At 38.1% G+C, this 19,354-nt stretch overlaps 1 protein-coding gene across 5 annotated transcripts in view; it reads left to right on the plus strand.

Annotated features, from left to right (window-relative positions):
• Positions 1-19,354, plus strand: part of Immp2l (inner mitochondrial membrane peptidase subunit 2) — an 879,462-nt gene that overhangs the window by 164,882 nt on the left and 695,226 nt on the right. The window contains exon 5 of one of the 5 annotated variants that reach the window (XM_029484784.1): positions 7,318-12,700. The exons of the other annotated variants lie outside the window; for them this stretch is intronic. Coding sequence (XP_029340644.1) covers positions 7,318-7,351 — 34 coding nt within the window. The 3' untranslated portion in view covers positions 7,352-12,700. Of the gene's footprint in view, positions 1-7,317; positions 12,701-19,354 lie in introns of those variants that run through there. 5 annotated transcript variants of the gene reach the window in all.

The raw sequence follows: 19,354 nt of genomic DNA on the forward strand, positions 1-19,354 counted from the left end.
CAGTTGCTTGGGTCTGAGGAAAGCATCTTATCTGCTGAGCCATCTTGTCAGTGTGTGTATGAGTGTGTGTGTGTGTGTGTGTGTGTGTGTGTGTGTGTGTGTGTGTGTCTGCCTGCCAGTCTGTGTTTGCCAGTGAGTGTTTGTATGGAGCCAATGTGTGTGTATGTGTGTGTGTGTGTGTGTGTGTGTGTTTGTGTGAGCCCATGTGTGTGTCAGCCAGTGTGTGTGCACATGTGTGTATATGTGTATGTGTGCTCATGTACTTGACATTGTATATGTGGATGTATGTGCACATGTGTATGCTTGAAAATTGACACTGAGTATCTTAGTCGATTACTCTTCACTTCCATGTATTAAGGTAGGGTTCTTGATGAACCCCAAACTCTCTAGCTCGGGCTAGTCTCTAGTCAGCTGGCTTGAGTTAAACCTCCCCCTCTCCTCCCACCCGTCCCCTGTGCTGGAATGACAGGTTATGGCAGCATGGCTTTCCCATGCCCTTGCACGTGTGTAACAGTGCTTTCTTCATTGAGCCACCATGGTCCCCACCTCACAGCATGCACAGTTTTCAATACCTAATTTTTATTTTATCTAAATTCATGCTAGTGTATAAATTCTGTTATTCATGATAAGAAACATCTAGTGAGTTTTCTGATTTAGAAAGTTGTTTGCAAAAGTTAAATCATTTAAAAATTCCATACTTGAACTGACAGACTAGTTTTGTTAATCTTTAAACAAACTGTGTATTCCATAAGCTAATAATTGGCATATATTTTGAACATTTTTTTATCTAGAATTTGGTTTCGTGTATCATTTCTATATCTCTGTAATTTTCTGATCTTTAGGCTAGCAGTGTTGAAATTTTTAATATTATTGTCATGAGTTGAGAAAATGAATGGTATTTCTTTTTTCCTTTCTATGTGGATCCTTTCCCTTATATTTATATAATACGGGATTTTTTGTTTGTTTGTATCAGTGAAATACTGTAAGGGTTTTTCTGTGGCATAGCAGTCAAATATGAATTTGTTCTAAGATATAATGTTACAAGATGTTATTCCACGATGTAAACAGCTTGACCTACTTTGCAATTTAAAAATGGCTTGCATTTAAATATATATCACATAACTATCATGTTTCATAATGGATATGTAATCTATGCACTCAAGGGAATTTCTTGAGTAGATTGTACTTAGAAGTGGAAAATGGTGCTGTGTATGGTTGGTCTTTCTTTGCTCCAATAGGGATTTTTACTGAAGCAAGGGTTATGGGAAGCTCTTGGTGATATTTTACGGGGACTTATGGTCCTCTCTTCCTGTGTACAGATGTTGCATATCTTGTTCAGCTAATAAACAGATTGCATTCTACTATCTCATTAGCCTTTCAGTAAATGGATTTCAAAATAGTCTCATTAACTTTCTGATAAATATCATTTTAATTAAATATCCATAAGTCTGGAAAGATCTATTGTAACAATGATTATGATATAATTTATATTATTGTGGAATTGTGTACCTATTTCTCATGCAAAATAACTACAAATGAGAGTGTTCACTGACTTGTATTTGTAGAGATCAGAGTCTCTCAGTTGTTGCCTTGAATACATTTGCATTAACTTTACCATAGTTCAGAAAGAGTTGATATTATACTGTCTCATGCGGCAAAAACTAATAAACACAGGCTTCGTAGTTTTTTTGTGCTAATGAACAAAACCACTGATTTGTTGCTTACAGAATTTTTGTAAATATCAATTTGTTAATATGATTGAATATTACTTAGTTTAATTCTTCAGTAAATCATGAAAACAGCTATGAAATATAGAAACATTATTTAGTAGAGATGACTTGAAACAGGGAGGACTGACTTATGAGCTCAGATTTGTTGATTACAACTACCACAGTGCCTTAGACGACCATGAGAAAAATACCTCACAGAATAGTTCTGAAAGTAAGTGTAATAATTAAGACTAAACATTAAGTATTATCCTCGGTACAAATGACTCCCTGTCTCAAAGTATTGCTGTTACTATTTTTGGGTGTATCTTTAAAAAATAGGTTTATCATGTCAATGGAAAAACTACAGCTCTCATCCTAAAGGGAATGAGTGATAATTTATTCTGGAACCATATTGAATGCCCATGGCTTAGGACACAGATTTAGGTGACCCCAAGTTTCATATTCCCACATGGGAGCAGTTTTAGAAAATTTTAATTATTTTACAGAACAAAGAAAGCCATAAATCAAGGACAGTTCAAAATACTGTGGTTGGCCACCAGCCTTTTGGTTCTTAGCTTTTGGATTGGTGGAAACTAGTAGTCTGCTAAGTAATAGTTTCCAACGATTTTAATGTGTCACTCACAAGAGGTTGCTTCTGGCATGTTTTCAGCCCTCATTGGTGGCATGAATAGAGGAGAGCTGGGAATAAAACTGAGGCAGGCTGAAGTCCCACACAATAGGCAACTTTATTCAGAGCATGATGCAATTTACAGTCTGAGGGTTAAGAAACGTCACCTGAGTCAAGTGTATAGTCACCATGACAAGCTGCACTTGGCAAAAACCATGTTTTTCCATAGAGACACATGAATAACAACTGCTGAAATAAACTCACTCCCCTCCACTATATCTGGGAGGAGCAAGAAAACACATTCCCAAAACAATTCTGTGTTTTGAAGAAACTGAGGTCACAAGATGCAAATCTTGGAGTTTTTTTTTTTTTTCCACAAGCACTCAGAATTCTCAACATGACTCCATTCTTGGACTGTGCTCTGATGCTGACACACAGATGGGCAAGGAATGACTGCTCCCCAGGGCTAGAATTAGCTCAGGCTAAGGTAATTACCCTCTGGACCTCCATCGTTAGTCTCTCCATAGTACTGAAATTTTAATCAGTTTCTGTAGACACAGTCCTATTTTTTTTTTTTTTGGAGTTTTTGTTCGTACTCAGAACCTTGTATTGTTTGATCTGACTTACTCATCTGTACAACATTCAAGAGGTCTATTTGTTATGCTTGGCAAATATGTATATCAGTATACACAGGGATAAGTCCTCAGTCACTGTTTCTATTTTGGGGTTCTTGTAAGTTAATCATTCTGTTCATGAGAAGCTCCCATCTCTGCTTAGCAAAAGCCTGTTTGCTGCCAGATATTGTAAGCATTTATTCGAAAGTGCTCAAGTCTTCTCCTTAGGTCATGACATCGTCTTTCAATATATCTGATGGGAAAGTGTGGCCTGGTCTTAGTGATAGTTGTTTTATCTGATTTTGTTTAAGAAGCTTGTTGAACTCTGCGATAGCTGTGACTCATACTGGATAAACATTGAATGTTTCTATACAGCACTTACCTTTTCACTTGGGTGTTAAGCTAGGAGGGAAGAGCATGGTTAAAAGGATGAGCCTCATGCATTCAGGGCCTGTTCCCTTTGTTACATGACCCAGGCTATTGTCCTTACGCTTCTCCTTGTTTGACTTTCAAGATCTCACTGTCCTTTGGGATTTGTCTGGATGGCTTTCTTGCCTGGATACTTATGAAATAATAATTCGTATGGATGGTTTTCTTGCCTGAATACTTGTGAAATATGCAAAGAGCCTGGCAGTAATGTTTCACCAATGTGCTTGCCATATGTAAGGATAACAGCAGACAAGACTGGAAAAACTCACACTGTAGAACCATTGAGTCCTGCCATGTTTTCTGATTTTGGATTTTATAGCCTAGAGTTTTTGGTCTTTCTAGTGTTATTTTCTTCTTCTTTTGTCAGTCTCTGGGGATATTATTCTCTCCTTTCAAAGTGTTTACTGTCATCAGCTTAGCCCCTGACCTTAACAGCTACAGAACAATCAATACCAGGAAAGGTAAGTGGGTCAGATGTGAATTTATTACTGGAGTATTCACTTGATTTATGCAAATACATTGTCAACAGGTTTCCTATTTGCATTGCTCAGTATTCATTCCTAGACACCTATGACACTAGCTTGAGCATGTGAGCATTTCTAAAGCCCTGCCTTGTGCTTGCATAGGTCAGAGCAGCTTCTCTTAAATGGTTTGAAGTCTTTATGATGAAGATGTTGGCCTTTTTTATGACCTGATGGAGTTCTTACTGAAAATGAACATCGGAAGGGCCAGAGTAAATCTAGCCCTGACAGAATTTAATATTTCCTTATCTGCCCCTAACCCTCTCTTTCTTTTTCTGGAGAAGAGTTTGCTTATATTGACCACCTCCCAGAGGAAATGACAGTGTTGATGATCATTGCAAAGCTCACAGTTAGTCTATGCCTTAATTCTAATAAATAGTCCCTGTTTTTAGAGCAGTTTTGGATAAATCGGAGTAGAAAACACAGTACACTCCCATAAATATCTCTCTTTCTAGTTTTTATTGAAAAGTGTGTCTGGGTACAGGGGTGCTTTGTAACTTTGATTTTGTCCAAAATACTCTTCTAAAGCCCAGGCTATCCTTGCCATAAGGGAACTGCTTAACTTAAAAATGCATTTATTTACCTTTCTGGTCCACTTCCAAGGATTTGCCATTCATGCTCAGGGGGCAGAGCAACCAGAATTTATGAGCTCCTCTATGCAACAGAGAAGGAATTAATTTGGCATAAACCCGTGGAAGCAAATTGTCATGCTTGCCTGTGTGATATGAGAACTTTTTGACCCGTGGCACTCTGGCTGCCCTTGAAGGCATTTTCCTGTAGGTTCTAATCCTGTGTGTGTCTCTGATCGTAATTTAAAACCATTAGCAAAGCTTACAACCAAAACTGCTAAGATAAAGAGGCAAATTAAAATCGCCACCACTGGCAGCATTATGAGTGGCAGCCCTCAGCACTTTGAGTCACCAGGATCCAGGTGTCCTTTGTATAGCCTCTGTCCACATCGCCTTAATAGTGCTGAATGGGGTTCTCTCTTACTAGCTGGATTTCTGCATTTTACTGCTTGACATTTGCAGAGGGTGTTTACAAACATTGCACCCAGATATAAAATCATCTCTGCCCAGAAATGACACCTGCCCACTCTCCAGTGAGCCAGTCCAGCCGTCCTCCACAACACTAACCTTTTGACCATCTCTAATTCCCTTTTTTCATAGATAGTCCTTAATATGTTTTCAGCTAGATGTAGGAAATATTCTTCTAGGAGATCTTCTGTGCACCATGTGATTGTTCTTTTGCTTCACAGTTTCTCTGCACTTATGTTCTGTTTAATTGAGGGAATTGCTTAATAGAAAACACAGAATCAATCAGTGCTTTTTGCCTTTTTCCAGGTCTACTATTTATCTTACATATGTAGACTTATGGACACTTGAAAATCTATGACCCATGATCTGTAGCATTTGAAATAGGAAAATGAAATCGACTGGGGTTTCTTGCTCACAGTATTTTTTCCATCTTGCTTTGTTTGTGAATAAGCCGAATGTTTATAACCGTCCTCCCTGCACTGAGTTGTTTACATCCTGGGTAGACCAGGAAGGGATCCCATGACTTTTCCAGCTTACATTTCTCCCTGCGACTTCAGCCCATCTCTTAACCACTTTACTTTGTACAAGACAGGACCTAGTTTATCTTTTGCTCTTTGTTCATTCTATAAATCCTGACAATGCATCCTGGCATGTGTTACTCTAGTGTCATGCATAACACAGCCATCTGTGGGGCACTGCTCACTCTGCTGTCTCTGCAGCCTTGCCTCCTCAAGAATATCATGCCATTGGGGTCATGCAGAATATAGTCGTTTACTTAACATTTAAGATTACTCTATGCGATCTGTGGCTTGGTTGACATTCATTTTTATTAATGGACAATATATTATTATATAGATATACTTACTACAGTTTATTTACTTATTAAATTCTTAGTTCCTCCTAAGTTTTGGTAGTTGTCAATAAATTGTCATAAAATTTTATATGCATTATTATAATTATTACTTTGATGCCGGTTCTTTTGTAGCTCAGGCTGACTGACTTCCACTTTGCTTATATACATGAGGATAACCTAGACTTCCTGGTCCTCTCGTCTCTGTCCTCTGAGAGCCAGGACTGCAGGCAGACATTGCTATGCCTATGCCGTGTGCTGCTGCATAGAAATAGTCTTTCAATTCCTGTGGAGGGAGAATTCATAAGTTTTTAACACTTCAGGAAATTAGAAGGCTTGAATATTTTACAGCGTAAAGATTGTCTATATTATAGAGAGAAAACATATGCTCATTAAGATGAGTGTGGGGTGTGTGTGATTCTAAGAAATGCATTGTGAACCACTAAAAGCATTTTGTTAGTAATTAGAAGGCAATTAAGTTTAGAAATTTATTGAATTGAGAATAACTGTTTATATTTTATATGAAAAGTTTTTTTTAAGTCATGCTTAAAGAGGCCAATATTGCTATATTTATAGCAAGGGTTCCAGAATTGATATACATATTTTTAGTGATGTTTTCATTTTTGAATATATTAATTTCACATGAGTCCAGTATGGATTTCCTACCTCCTTCCAAGAAATGAACACAAATTAATTCTAGGAATCCCGCCTATCCCTTCCCACTTTTCCCCTCACCAAGCAGCTCTTGGATACTTCTTTATTGAAGAAAAACTTCCTGAGTGTCTTTCCTCTACCAGAGCACCAGGGTTACACAAAACAGGAATTTGCTCTTGTGAGGCTTACACAAAACAGGAATTTGCTCTTGTGAGGCTTACACAAAACAGGAATTTGCTCTTGTGAGGCTTACACAGAGAATTAATAGTATATTAGATCCTTGTCAACAGCTATGGAGAGAATACAGTTTTGAAGGTTGGATATTCCTGGTATGGATGCCACTGTAGGTAGAGCAGTGTGAGGAATCCAGGATGATCTAGGTTTCTCAGAGTCTGATGAAGTAAAGGGCACCATGTGACATTATAATCTCATTGTGTCGTTCTGACAGTCTCACAGATGGTAGACACTGTAAGAGTGTGAGTGTTGTGCTCTGTCTTCTCTCTCTCTTTCTCTGTGTGTGTGTGTATGTGTCTGTGTGTGTGTGTGTGTGTGTGTGTGTGCGCGTGCGCACATGTGTCTGTATGTATATGTGTGTGTGAGTTAGGCTCACAGAGTAGCTGTGTAGATCCTGGAAAGATTTGTTGCTTTCTGGAGCTCACCAGACATTACTTGATTTGTTTTGATGGAGGTTTAGAAGTTACAGGACAATGCTGTCTCATTGAAAATTAGGAAAAAGATTTTTGCTAACAGACATATTGAAAAAACCAGAATTAGGGCCGGTAGACAGGCAAGCTGTCAGTGTCCTTTACCTTGGCACTAGGTCCCCACAGTTTGTTCTTTTTTTCTACTTTCCCTGATTTCGTCTTCCTTTTAAGGGGGGCCTACTTTGTCATTATGCAAGGACAGTGAGTAGCATCTGCAGCATGGAGAGAAGAGTGACATGTGTTCTATACCCTCAAGAGGACAGGAAAAGAGAAGCCCTTTCAGGTAACTCCAGTGCTTCTGTTTATAAGACAGGCCTATTTAACACTAAGCATTTTTATTTCAGTTTCCCTTCTCTTTTGTTTCTTATTTGCTTGCAGTTTTCATTGCGTAGCTTGGATAGAAAAATGCAGTTCTGGCTATGTTTCCTTGGCCAAACTGGAATGCTGAAACTTTGGGAACTATTGGCCAAGGTGATTACTCACTGTTTTTGCAGCCCTGTATGCATATATTATGGGTATCATAGCTTGGAGAGTACAAATTATGGCCAACTAGGGAAATTTAAGGATGTTGCTTGCAGTTTATCCATGCCACCTTAAAAATAGTGTTTGTGGCACTGGTCAGATAGCTCTGTGTGTAAGTCCACTTAGCCCACAAGCCTGATGACTGAGTTTGGTCCTCGGAACTGACCGAAGTAAAAATACAAGGCGAAAGCTGATTTGACAAAATTGTCTTCTGGCCTATGCACATGTGCTATGTGTCCTTGAATATTGATGTCCATGCATACTATATACATGTATATAGAATTTAAAGGAAAAGGTGTTCATACAGTGTTTGTTTTATTTGTAAGCTCAACTTACATATTCTACAACAGATAACATGCATTCGTCACACCCTTCAGAGTTGTAAATTTCTAGTATGCCATATTTATTCACCAGTGATCATTTGCCTTCTGTTTCTTAAAGGCATGACCTGTCCTTACGGGAGCTACTTTTGACTACAGTCTTTGCATGCATTATCTGTGTGGTGATACATGTCATAGTATTCTTTCTGTCCAGTTCGCTGAAAATGCCTAGAGTTAATGTAGGGCTTCTTCTTTTTAAAGGAACCTCATGGTATGTATCATGTTTAGTCCTCTTTTGAATGATGCATTATACAGATGTTCCTAAGGTTTTGCTTTTGTTTTGAACACTGCAATTAAAGAATGATCTTAACGAGGCTTCATGAGAAACCAACTGTATGGAAGAAAGTCACATAGCCCCATCTGAAAGAGAGGGAGGCAGCACATAGAAAGATGCAGAAGATGCACATGAAGGTAAGCTAGAGGGAAGAGACTCCATCATGTCATGAGCTGATGGGAGAAGGAGTACAGGGAACTAGTAGGGTAGCAAAGGACAGAGGCAGAGCCAGAAAAGTCAAAGCAAGGCAGACTCAAATCCCACATGTGATGTCTCTAGGCTTTGTGTTCTCAGAGCAGAGGGCCCCATTCTTCCTCAGCTTATTATGTATTCCTTCAGTAATCTCTCCCTTGTTGTGATATGCTCTGAATGTGTTTCTGTTTCTGAGGTACCTGAAAGAGTTGATGTCTTATAATGCCTATTGAATAATAAACCACAAGTATCAGGCACTGTAAAATAGTCTGCCAAGGCTGGAAATTACCAGAGATAGAAACAGAATATCTGAAAAAGATTTGAGATTATGAGTTTTTATGTTAATAATTTCTGATTTTGTATAGATTTTAGTCATCATTAAATAAAACTTACCTGGTTATGTCTTAGTTCTCAAGAAAGTCTGAGGAGGCAAAGATGACTATCTTCTAATTGGTTTTGAGGGATTCTCATTAATGTGCAACCTTTTTGTTAAGCTGCCAAGCCTCACAGATGAGTGTGAAGTTAGAGATGTTGGATCTTGCAGGCTGCATTATCAATTCTGCATCATCATCTAGATTTTTCCTCCTATGTCAGTGATCATTTGGAAATTTACTAGTGCTGTCCTAAAAGGGAAATCATGTTTAAGGATTCAGATAATAGAATATTAAAAAGTTTTCAACAGATATTACCTTTGTGCTCTCTATGGACAGGTTATTTATTTATATATTTATTTACTTTCTGTTTTGTTCGGATGTACTTACTCCATATGCCTGGAAAATCCTTGACTCCCGGCCATTGCTTTATGAATACTGGCTAAATGTAACCAACCAACCATTAAATAGACATTCATGATTTAATATCGAATAGAGACTCATGTAAGAATCAGAGGGAAAATTAAAGAGCATGAGGCATATTTCCTAACTCCCTTCAAAGCCTGGGAAGCTGAAGGCCGGAGGCTGACTGTTGCTTCATGTGAGTTAGTAATGGCAAATGTAATCGTAGAAGTAGGGCTGCTAGTGGAAGTAGGATTGCTGAAGTAGGTCTAGATTGTTAGATCCAAACAACTTGCTAAATTCTATGTGGCCACCTGGGAATTGACATCTGGCTGACTATGAAGTCTGTTTTGTATATGAGTGTTCGTCTTCGTATTTAGATGCCATTACAAAGGTTTTATATATCATCTTTTCTCAATAGCAGTTGCTCTGCTTCTAAACAAAATTAATTGCTTCCTTTCTAGCCAGAACTAGACACAATTCTTTTCTAGCATGTGTCACATTATATTGAGTCAGTTTTCATGGCTGTGAGTGCTTAAGACCAGGGACCAATTCATATTACTCTTTGCTGTCTAAGACTTCAGCATAATGACTCTTGTGGTAGATGGAATTCATTGTGAATTTGAACTGCTTTGAGGGCGTAGTCATTAATAGTATATTCAAGCTTGGGTCTAGGAGATAAAACTTTTATAAGGGGAGCAAAATCTCAGGGCCTTTCAAATATGGTTAGTGCTTGAATAATGCTAAGGTTAAGTAGTCACCATCCTCAGAGATGTATTTATGATGTTAGCTGTCTTGGTGTAAGTGACTTTTTGAGAATAGTTCCACTTTTACTTTTTTAGTGAATTACCAGTAGCACTTTACTGTAGATGTCCTGGTTTCCATACTGAAATTCCTTCTGACCTTATGTTGTGACCACTCACTGGTTTTTCATTCTCACCAGTCAATGGCTAATGCTAGTTTAACATCCTGTGGCTGAATTTGATGCCAGTAATTTTAGATCTTGTCAGAAAGTTGAAACCCCAGTACTTTTATGAATGTATTTTTTTTTTTTAGAAAATACCCTAGTCAATTTTATGCACATGTAGCAAAACATGTCTATTAAATAACCAACAAAATTTTAGAAGGAATTATTTACTCATTTTTACTTGAGACTTTTACATAAAGCTAGCACTTTATGCATTTAAAGACATTAGGAAAACACATTTCAGAAGAATTTTGGGGTATTACAAAACATTAAAGCCTTTAGCAGAAGCACTGCTTTGCCAGTGGATCTTATAAATGAAATGATATTTGATGTGCAGTAATATTTCAAACCAATTTATTTCTTATAGCTCAGCCTTGTGAGATGTGCAGCATTACTCCAGTAGGGTAGCAGTCTGAGAGGTTTTATTTCTGTTTATTTGTCATATTAGAATTTGTGTTTGTATGTAAACTAGTATAGCTAAAGATAGAGAAGAGTACTCTATCCAATGGTGAGACATGTAGTAGAGATTTGAAAAAGGTCTTTATTATTGATTCAGTCATTCAGTTATTGGATCAATGATGTCTTCAATCAAACATAACATCTTATGAATTAAAAAACACTTCTGCTCAAGTTATCTCATCTTTTATTATGGAGAGAGACAGGGAAGGAAGGAAAAAGGGAGGAGGGAAGAGGAGAAAGAAAAGAGGAAGAGGAGAGTGATATATACAGAGAGATAGAGACAGAAGGAGATAGAACACACTAGGGTAAATCTAAACTTCAGATTTTTAAGCCAGATTTTGTGAAGGCTAGACAGGACAAGATTATAGATTTTTAAAAATACATCAGCTATTATCATTTCAAATATACCAAACACATAATAAAGAGTAGAAGTCACTGCAATTGTGTAATCTTTTCATCTTGTATCATGTAATGTTTTTAAAAGATAGGCCTCTCTCTGCTTAGCCTTGACCTATCTGGAGGTTGTTATGTAGACCAGGCTAGCCTTGAATCCACATAAATCCATTTGCTGCTGCCTTCTGAGTGCTGGATTAAAGATGTATACCACCACACCCAGCCCACATCTGTATATTTCACTCTACACACTTCTTATTATTACTTCTGTTTCTAGCAAAGCAATAGTCACTTTAGAAGCAGGAGAGAGATTTCTTGCATATATGTGGAATGAAGAATGTTCATAGGATTGGATAGAAACTACAGAGCTGTGCTTAGTACAGGTGAGAACCAGCTACCAGGAAGGTATGGTTTAGCGGAGCTTGCATGAATACACACACACACACACACACACACACACACACACACTCACACAGTTCCAGACTGATCCTGAGTTTGTTTTGTGCAGATACTCCCTGACACACCATGTCTGAAGGAATTGTGTCTGCTGTGCTGGGCTTAGAATACATGCTAATCTTCTTACAACTACCAGAGTGAGCTCGGGGCTTTCTGGAGTAGCCACCTTATAGCCTTAGTTCCATAACTGGAAAACATTGGTTCATACTTCCACCTAGATGATATAATGAGAGAAAAGATGAGAGTGGAGCTATTGTGCAAGATGAGCTAGACAGTGAGGTGCTATGGTTATTAATATTTTTTAGTCCAATCTGCAATGATCTTATGCTAGATAAATGTATTTTTATATGCAAAGGACCAGCTCATCTACATAATTTTCCTGGTTAGATTTTTATTGTCACTTGACAAAACCTAGAGTTAACTGTAAAGAGGAAACCTCAACTGAAGAATTGCCTAGATTAGAGTGGCTTTTGAGCATGTCTGTGGGGGCATTGTTCTGATTATTAACTCACATAGGAAGGTCATGTCTACTGTAGATAGTACCATTCCTCAGCCAGTGGTCCTGGGCTGCATTAAAAAATAGCAATGCCTGATCTATGCAGCAAGCCAGAGACTGACCAGTGAAGAGTGTTCGTCCATGGTTGACGGACTGTGACCTGAAAGCGTAATGTGAAATAAGTCCCTTCCTTTCTTATGTTGCTTTGATCAGAGTGGTTTTCACAGCAACAGGCTGGAACTAGAACAGTAGTATTCCCTGGGTCTTTAAAATATGCAATGTTTTGTATGTATGTAGACAGAAAATATTTGAACTTTTTATTCCCTTGTCTCTGGTAGCATTTTAATTTCTCAGCAGTACTCCATTCTTCATGAGTGGTTAAAAAGATAAAAGAACAGAGCAACAGGTGACTTTATTTTTAGGATAGCTTTTTCCCCCCTTTCATTTTTATACCAAATGGCAACCATAGACTAATTTTTTTGCTCATTTAGTGACCTAAGGGACTGGATTAAAGCTGGTTTTAACCCTTATTTTCAGTTCAAGAAACCTTTGTGGTCAGATCTTAGATTTAGAGAAGTGTCTTAGGGTTTCCATTGCTGTGAAGAGACACCATGATAAAGGCAACTCTTATAAATGCAAAAATTTAATTGAGGCTGGCTTACAGTTTCAGAGGTTTAGTCCATTATCATCATGGCCTGAAGCATGGCAGTGTGCAGGAAGACTTGGTGCTGGAGAAGGAGCTGAGAGTTCTGCATCTGATGTGAAGGTAACCAGAAGGGGACTGTGTTTTGCAGGTAGCTAGGAGGAGGCTCTGATTCTACACAGGGTGGAGCCTGAGCATAGGAGACCTCAAAGCCCACTTACACAGTGATACATTTCCTCCAACAAGGCCCACCTACTCACAACAACAAGGCTGCATCTCCTCATAGTGCCAAAAATATTTGAACTTTTGAATCTGTGGAGCCCAAACATATTCAGACCATCACAAGTTAGCTAAGAAAGCTTAACAAAATACGATTTTTATAAGTAACCCTTTTGACATAAGAGTTACTAAAAAACTCAAGACTATTAGAATGTTGCCTGGTACTTAGTGAGTATAGTTAATTGTATTAACTCTTGTTAACTATGTGCTTCTTAATTTAAAAACAGAAAACTCTTCTGTTGAGGAAAATGATTATGAAATTGATGAAGAAAGGAGATAACTAAGTGCTGAATAGCCTGCTCTAAAACTACATTATGCATTTATTTTAGCAGAATCAAAGCGAACTGACAATTATCACTCCAGAAATTCTAGGCTCTGCTCCATTGTGCTTGCATTGTGAGAGCTTTTCAAATTGCTATACTTTTGACACAGTTATGATAGCAATTTACACAGAATTGATTCTTTTCTTTATTCTCTTTCCTACTGTAGTTTTTTATTTACACTTGCCACCGTATGCTCAGTATATATGTTGTCACAATGCAGACTCAAAGGGAAACCATCATGAGCCTGAGAACATTGTCAGTGACTCACATTATCTGGGTGTCTCCCCATGTGGTCCTCTGCTTCCCTCATGGGAGAGAGGCTGTGTTTATCACCCTCTAATTCTTTCCAACTTTGTATTTTGAGATAATTTCAACTTTAGAGTGATAAGGATGGTATTTAGAATACCTATAAAGTCTGAAAAGTAGGATTTATCTCTCCTTTTTCTTCCCCCTCTATATATTTGTGTATATTTTATATACACTATATCTTATATATTTGTACATATAAACTGAGAAAATGATGAATAAACAGAATGGAGATATGTAGGGAAATTATGCATACACAGGTATTCTTTTCTCAGGCTCTTTTGAGAGTTACAGGTAATATTGCTTTCATTTCACTCTAAATATTCCGTTGTGATTTCCTAAGTGTAAAGAACTACATAACTACAGCACAGTTTCCAACATCAGTGAATTCCATGGGGATAAAATGTTATGTAACTTAGCATCCGTACTTGAATTTGTCAGTGCACTCAATGTATACTTTATAAAGTTTATCTTCTTTGTAGTGTAAGCCTCCCTATTGCTGTGACCTATTAATACAGTCAGTTCCTAATTTTGTAGTGACTCCCAACCCTAAAATTGTTTTTGTTGTTACTTTATAACTACAATCTTGCTCCAGTTATGAATTGTAATGTAAACAGCTTTAGGAGATAGTGTGGTGCCACAGTGGTGGTGACCCATATGTTGAGAGCACTGGTGTGTGGCATTATATGTTCTATTTGATCATCCTGTTTCCTTTGTCTCTCTTAGCCTGTAACCTGTGACAATTCTTAATCCTTCTTTGTCACCTTTTGCAATGTCAGTATACCTGAAAAAAATATAGTTCTTGTTCATTCTCTTTCCCTCTCCCTCCCTCTCTTCCTCCTCCCCTTTAAATTCTCCCCGTCATTACTGCGCAGTCTTAAGGAGAGTTTTGGAGATCATGTGTTTTGCCCTTAGGAACACGGACAATGCATTTGTGTGAGGTTGGCTGCACAAAGTGCCATCAGCACCTCTGCCACACTCACCTCACACTCACCTCAACATTCCACTCCTTGAGTATTTTGTTCTTAGTTGAAGTTGTTTGTTGGGCCTCTTTCCTCGTGCTTTATAATTTTGAATGCTTACAACAAGTATTATTTTTTACAAGTTCCTTGTTTTCTGGAATAATAAATCTAAGTTTTTATATACTGCTTCTGAACGTTCTCTGCTTAGGGAGAGAAAATTAACCATTTTTGTAGAAGTTCTGGTTCTTTTAAAAGGAATGGCTTTATTTATTTATTTTTTATTAGATATTTTCTTTATATACATTTCAAATGCTATCCTGAAAGTTCCCTATACCCTCCCCCCACCCTGCTCCCCTACCCACCCACTCCCGCTTCTTGGTCCTGACATTCCCCTGTACTTGGGCATATAAAGTTTGCAATACCAAGGGGCCTCTCTTCCCAGTGATGACCGACTAGGCCATCTTCTGCTACATATGCAGCTAGAGATATGAGCTCTGGGGGTACTAGTTAGTTCATATTGTTGTTCCACCTATAGGGTTGCAAACCCCTTCAGCTCCTTGGGTGCTTTCTCTAGCTCCTCCATTGGGGGCCCTGAGTTCCATCTTATAGATGACTATGAGCATCCAGTTCTTTATTTACAAGGCACTGGCATAGCCTCGTACGAGACACCTATAACAGTGTCCCTTCAGCAAAATCTAAGGAATGGTTTTAAAAGCTGTATTTGAGCTCTTAGTGTTCTGTCCCCAATTTTTTCATCTTTTAGCAAGTTTCTTTATTTCTTTTTTTTTTTTTAAGTTTTGTCTGTCTTAATGTTTACAATTACACAAAATGGTTTATTATAACACATCAGTGTATTCCAGTTATATCCATTTCCTCATTTTCTCTGCCTTTTCCTCCTTCTTCCTGCTAACCCTTTTTCTTCACAAGTCATTCATATTCTACTTTCATGTTTTCTTTTGATTGTAACCCACTGAATTTCCATTAGGGTTGTTTACAGAAGTGGGTGGAATTTGATTACTGGAGCATGTGTCTGTTACCAATGACTATACTATTGAGCAAAAGGTCTCATGCCTCACACCTTTTATTTGCTTATAAATTTTTTGGGAGGCATGGGGGCCACAAGAGCCCCTCCTACTTCCATGACACCACGTTGACAGGCTCAGTCTTGTAGTTATTTTTGGCAAGTTAATAACAGCGGCTGTGAGTTCAAGAGTCAGCGCTCATGTATCATGACTGAGAGTCAGTATTCCACCACAGGAGTGCCCCCTTAACCTCTCCCATTCTCCGGCTCTTATATTCTTTCTGCCTCTTTTTCCATATTCCTGGAGTGGGTGATACAGATAACTCTCCCTTCTATCTCAGTGAAGATGTTGCCTACATAACCCACGACACCACAGTTTTCTCTGCCTTGTTTGTCGTCTTTTATACAATAATCACAGTATTCCTTACATGAATGGCAGGCTTGGCAATGTATATTCGCAAAGGCAGCAACTGCTCTAGTGCAGCACAAGATGTACAGTTGTAAAGGATGGGGGAGCAATGTCTGTCACATGGCATTATTGAGACATGCAAGCATGAAAATGCTTCTAGAGATGAACTATTCAGGATGGCAGATTGCATTGCAAACCCTGAGCAGGCTCAGGGTATCACTTCTATATTCTGCATCCTTCATGCCGTCTTGGAAGGTAAGGAAACACAGGGCTGTGCAAAGGACACTCTGGCTCATCAATTTTATACTGCATTAAGTTTCAAAACTCAGCAGTGGAAAGGCCAAGACCTTCGAATTTAAAATTTGTCATACTTCTTTAAGTTTCTTCCTGATATTTTAGAGTTCTAATAATAGAAATTTTGTTACAGCAGGTTTGATGTTGGTAAAAAGTAATTATGGCAAATAAAGGTGCCACTGTTTATGTACGCCATTGCATGCCAGTTCAGTACCACTTACCTGACGGAATCTAGTAATTACTAATTTATTAAAATATAACTGAGGCAGGTTATGTAACTTCCACAAATCCATAAAATCATGTTTTACATATGTATATATGCCTATTTTAAAAATAAATTGACGTATTCTTCTCACAAAACACCCTTCCTAAACCATCAGATCTTATGTTATGGGTGGTGGGAAGGAAATACATTTTATTCCTTTTATTGGGTTTGAAGGTGCAAATCATACATGAAAGCTTCCTGGAGGAGATGATTGAGGTGAACTTGAAGGACGGGTAAAAATTAGCTAGGGCAAGCCAAGTGTAGTGGGACACGCCTTTAATCCCAGCCCTTGGGGAGTAGAGGCAGGTGGATCTCTGTGGGTTTGTGTCTGTTCTACATAGTGAGGTCCAGAACAGTGTGGGGTACATTATCTCAAAAACTCAAAAAGACCTAAAAACAAACAAACAAACAACCCACTCTTCCAACTACTCCCTCCAAACACAAAAGAAGGAAAGAAAAGAAGGGAAGAAAGAAAGAAAGAAAGAAAGAAAGAAAGAAAGAAAGAAAGAAAGAAAGAAAGAGAGAAAGGAAGAAAGGAAGAAAGGAAGAAAGGAAGAAAGAAAGAAAGAAAGAAAGAAAGAAAGAAAGAAAGAAAGAAAGAGAAAGATAGAAAGAGAAAAAAGAGAAAGAATTAGCTAGAACACTGTACTCTAGAAACAGTTATCAGAAATACAGAGGACATTGTGTGTATAAAGGGAGCTAAATAATTAATAAGGAGCATATAGGGAGCTAAATAACCAATTATAACAATAAATAGCAGTGAGGTATGTGGGGAGATGAGACCAGAAGCAAGTGGGAGCTCGGCAATTACATTCTTGTGTGTGTGTTTGGGGTCAGGGACTTGAGGTTAGAAATTGACATCACATATATTTCTCTCTTGTGGAAAAGCTTTTTGACCCATTGTATGTGAGCCTAGCCTTAACAGCTCATGTCTTTCCCCAACCCCTTGAGAACATTTTTATTTGGAGATAGGGTCTCTCATTGAACTTCTAGTGGTTGGTCAGTGTACCTCTGGGATCTTCCTGTTGCTTTTCTGTAAGTGAATGCAATGCTCAGCTTTCACATAGGTGCGTAGAATCTGAGCTCAGATTCGTGTACTCTCTTCTAACCTGATAACCTCATACATCCATGCTGTGCATATTGATTGTGCTGCTTCCCACACCTACTCCTAAGCCCTCCCAGACCAATCCCTGTCTCCCAAGCTTGTTCCAAGCTTTCCAACTTCTCCACTTTCTCCTCTCCCACTTCCTCCTCCTCCTGAATGTGTCTCATGACAGCAGGGAGAGGACTCCAAGGCAAACTAGGTGGAAACCTCAAAGAAAAACATTTTTTTTTGAGGGGGGAGGAATCAACACAGGCATTTGCACAAGGAACTGTTCTTTTGTTTTGTTTTGAGATGTCCATATAACCATCTAGCTAAATGCACATAGTTATACAGATATGAACTGAATTAGAAAAAAAATTTTAAGGAGTTCTGTGCTTGGTTTAGTCATGTGCAGTCACATGGCAACGGCATCAAGAAAATGTGGTACTGAGTTAGCTGTTAAATATCCTCCCCAGTGATTGAATTAGCAAGTGTATATAATTACACAGAAATTACCCCATATAATCCCAAGTAATTAAGTGATGGTGAATTGCTTGCAAAATACAACAATTTTAGTTTTAATATGCTTGCTGTTGAGTTTGTCCTATTGGTAGTGGGGAGAATAATAGGGACCAGATGCCCACACAGCTAATAAGTTGAGAAAGTGGTATTTAAGTCTATTTATTCAATACATTGTTCTTCCTACTACAGCAATTAGAAAGGCTGCCCAGTATTTTATGTGTGTAGAAAACTTGCTCTTTTAAACTACACTTTATTGTTTATTAAAGTATTCTGACAGTTATAACACTTTGCTATTAAATTCTATTATTTACATGTATGTGTGTATGTGCAGGCACACTCTCAAGCATTTGTCCATAGATATACGATAGCATGTGAATGGAGGGCTGAGGACAACACTGCTTATTCATCCAAATTGCAGAGCTAGAAGAGCATCTGTTTATGTGTCTTCCCAATATTTACCTGGAGAAAGATAAGTTCAGAGCATTTAAAAATGTTATGATCTCAAATGAGACTAAAAAAATCTTTTTTTGTTAATAGAAATAAGATTTTTTTTTGATGAAACATATTTACCAAATAAATATACGTAGTAAGAAGAAAGGTATGGCTTTACATCTTTGTCAACTTTCTTTAAAGTCTGTTGTGCTAGGACCAGCTAGATTCCCAGGTCTGCCTTCACACTGTTGGGTTTTGTTGTTCTGCCTGGAGGCTATGAAGACAATTTCTTATGGAGATGTGTGCTTGAGCCCTGGAATCATCCCTGGATATCACCATGGCCTTTCTTCTATGCCATGAAGTCTGCTGCTTTGAAAGACTCGCCATATCATTTTACCCATTTATATTTATAGTCTATCACCAAAGAAACCTAAACCTTAGGAAAGAACAGTTATTCTATAAGTCAACATCTCTAACCATCTTTCTCCTCCTCTCTACTCCTTTCCTTTTCCTGTTTTGTTTGCTCATCTTTAACAGTTATTCCCAAAATATTAGTTGGAGTCTTTATTTATTTATTTTTATTTTTTTAATATTTTTTATTAGGTATTTTCCTCAATTACATTTCCAATGCTATCCCAAAAGTCCCCCATACCCTCCCCCCGAATCCCTTACCCACCCACTCCCACTTTTTGGCCCTGGCGTTCCCCTGTACTGGGGCATATAAAGTTTGCATGTCCAATGGGCCTCTCTTTCCAG

The sequence above is a fragment of the Mus caroli genome, chromosome 12 (assembly GCF_900094665.2).
Source record: "Mus caroli chromosome 12, CAROLI_EIJ_v1.1, whole genome shotgun sequence".
Classification (NCBI taxonomy): domain Eukaryota; kingdom Metazoa; phylum Chordata; class Mammalia; order Rodentia; family Muridae; genus Mus; species Mus caroli.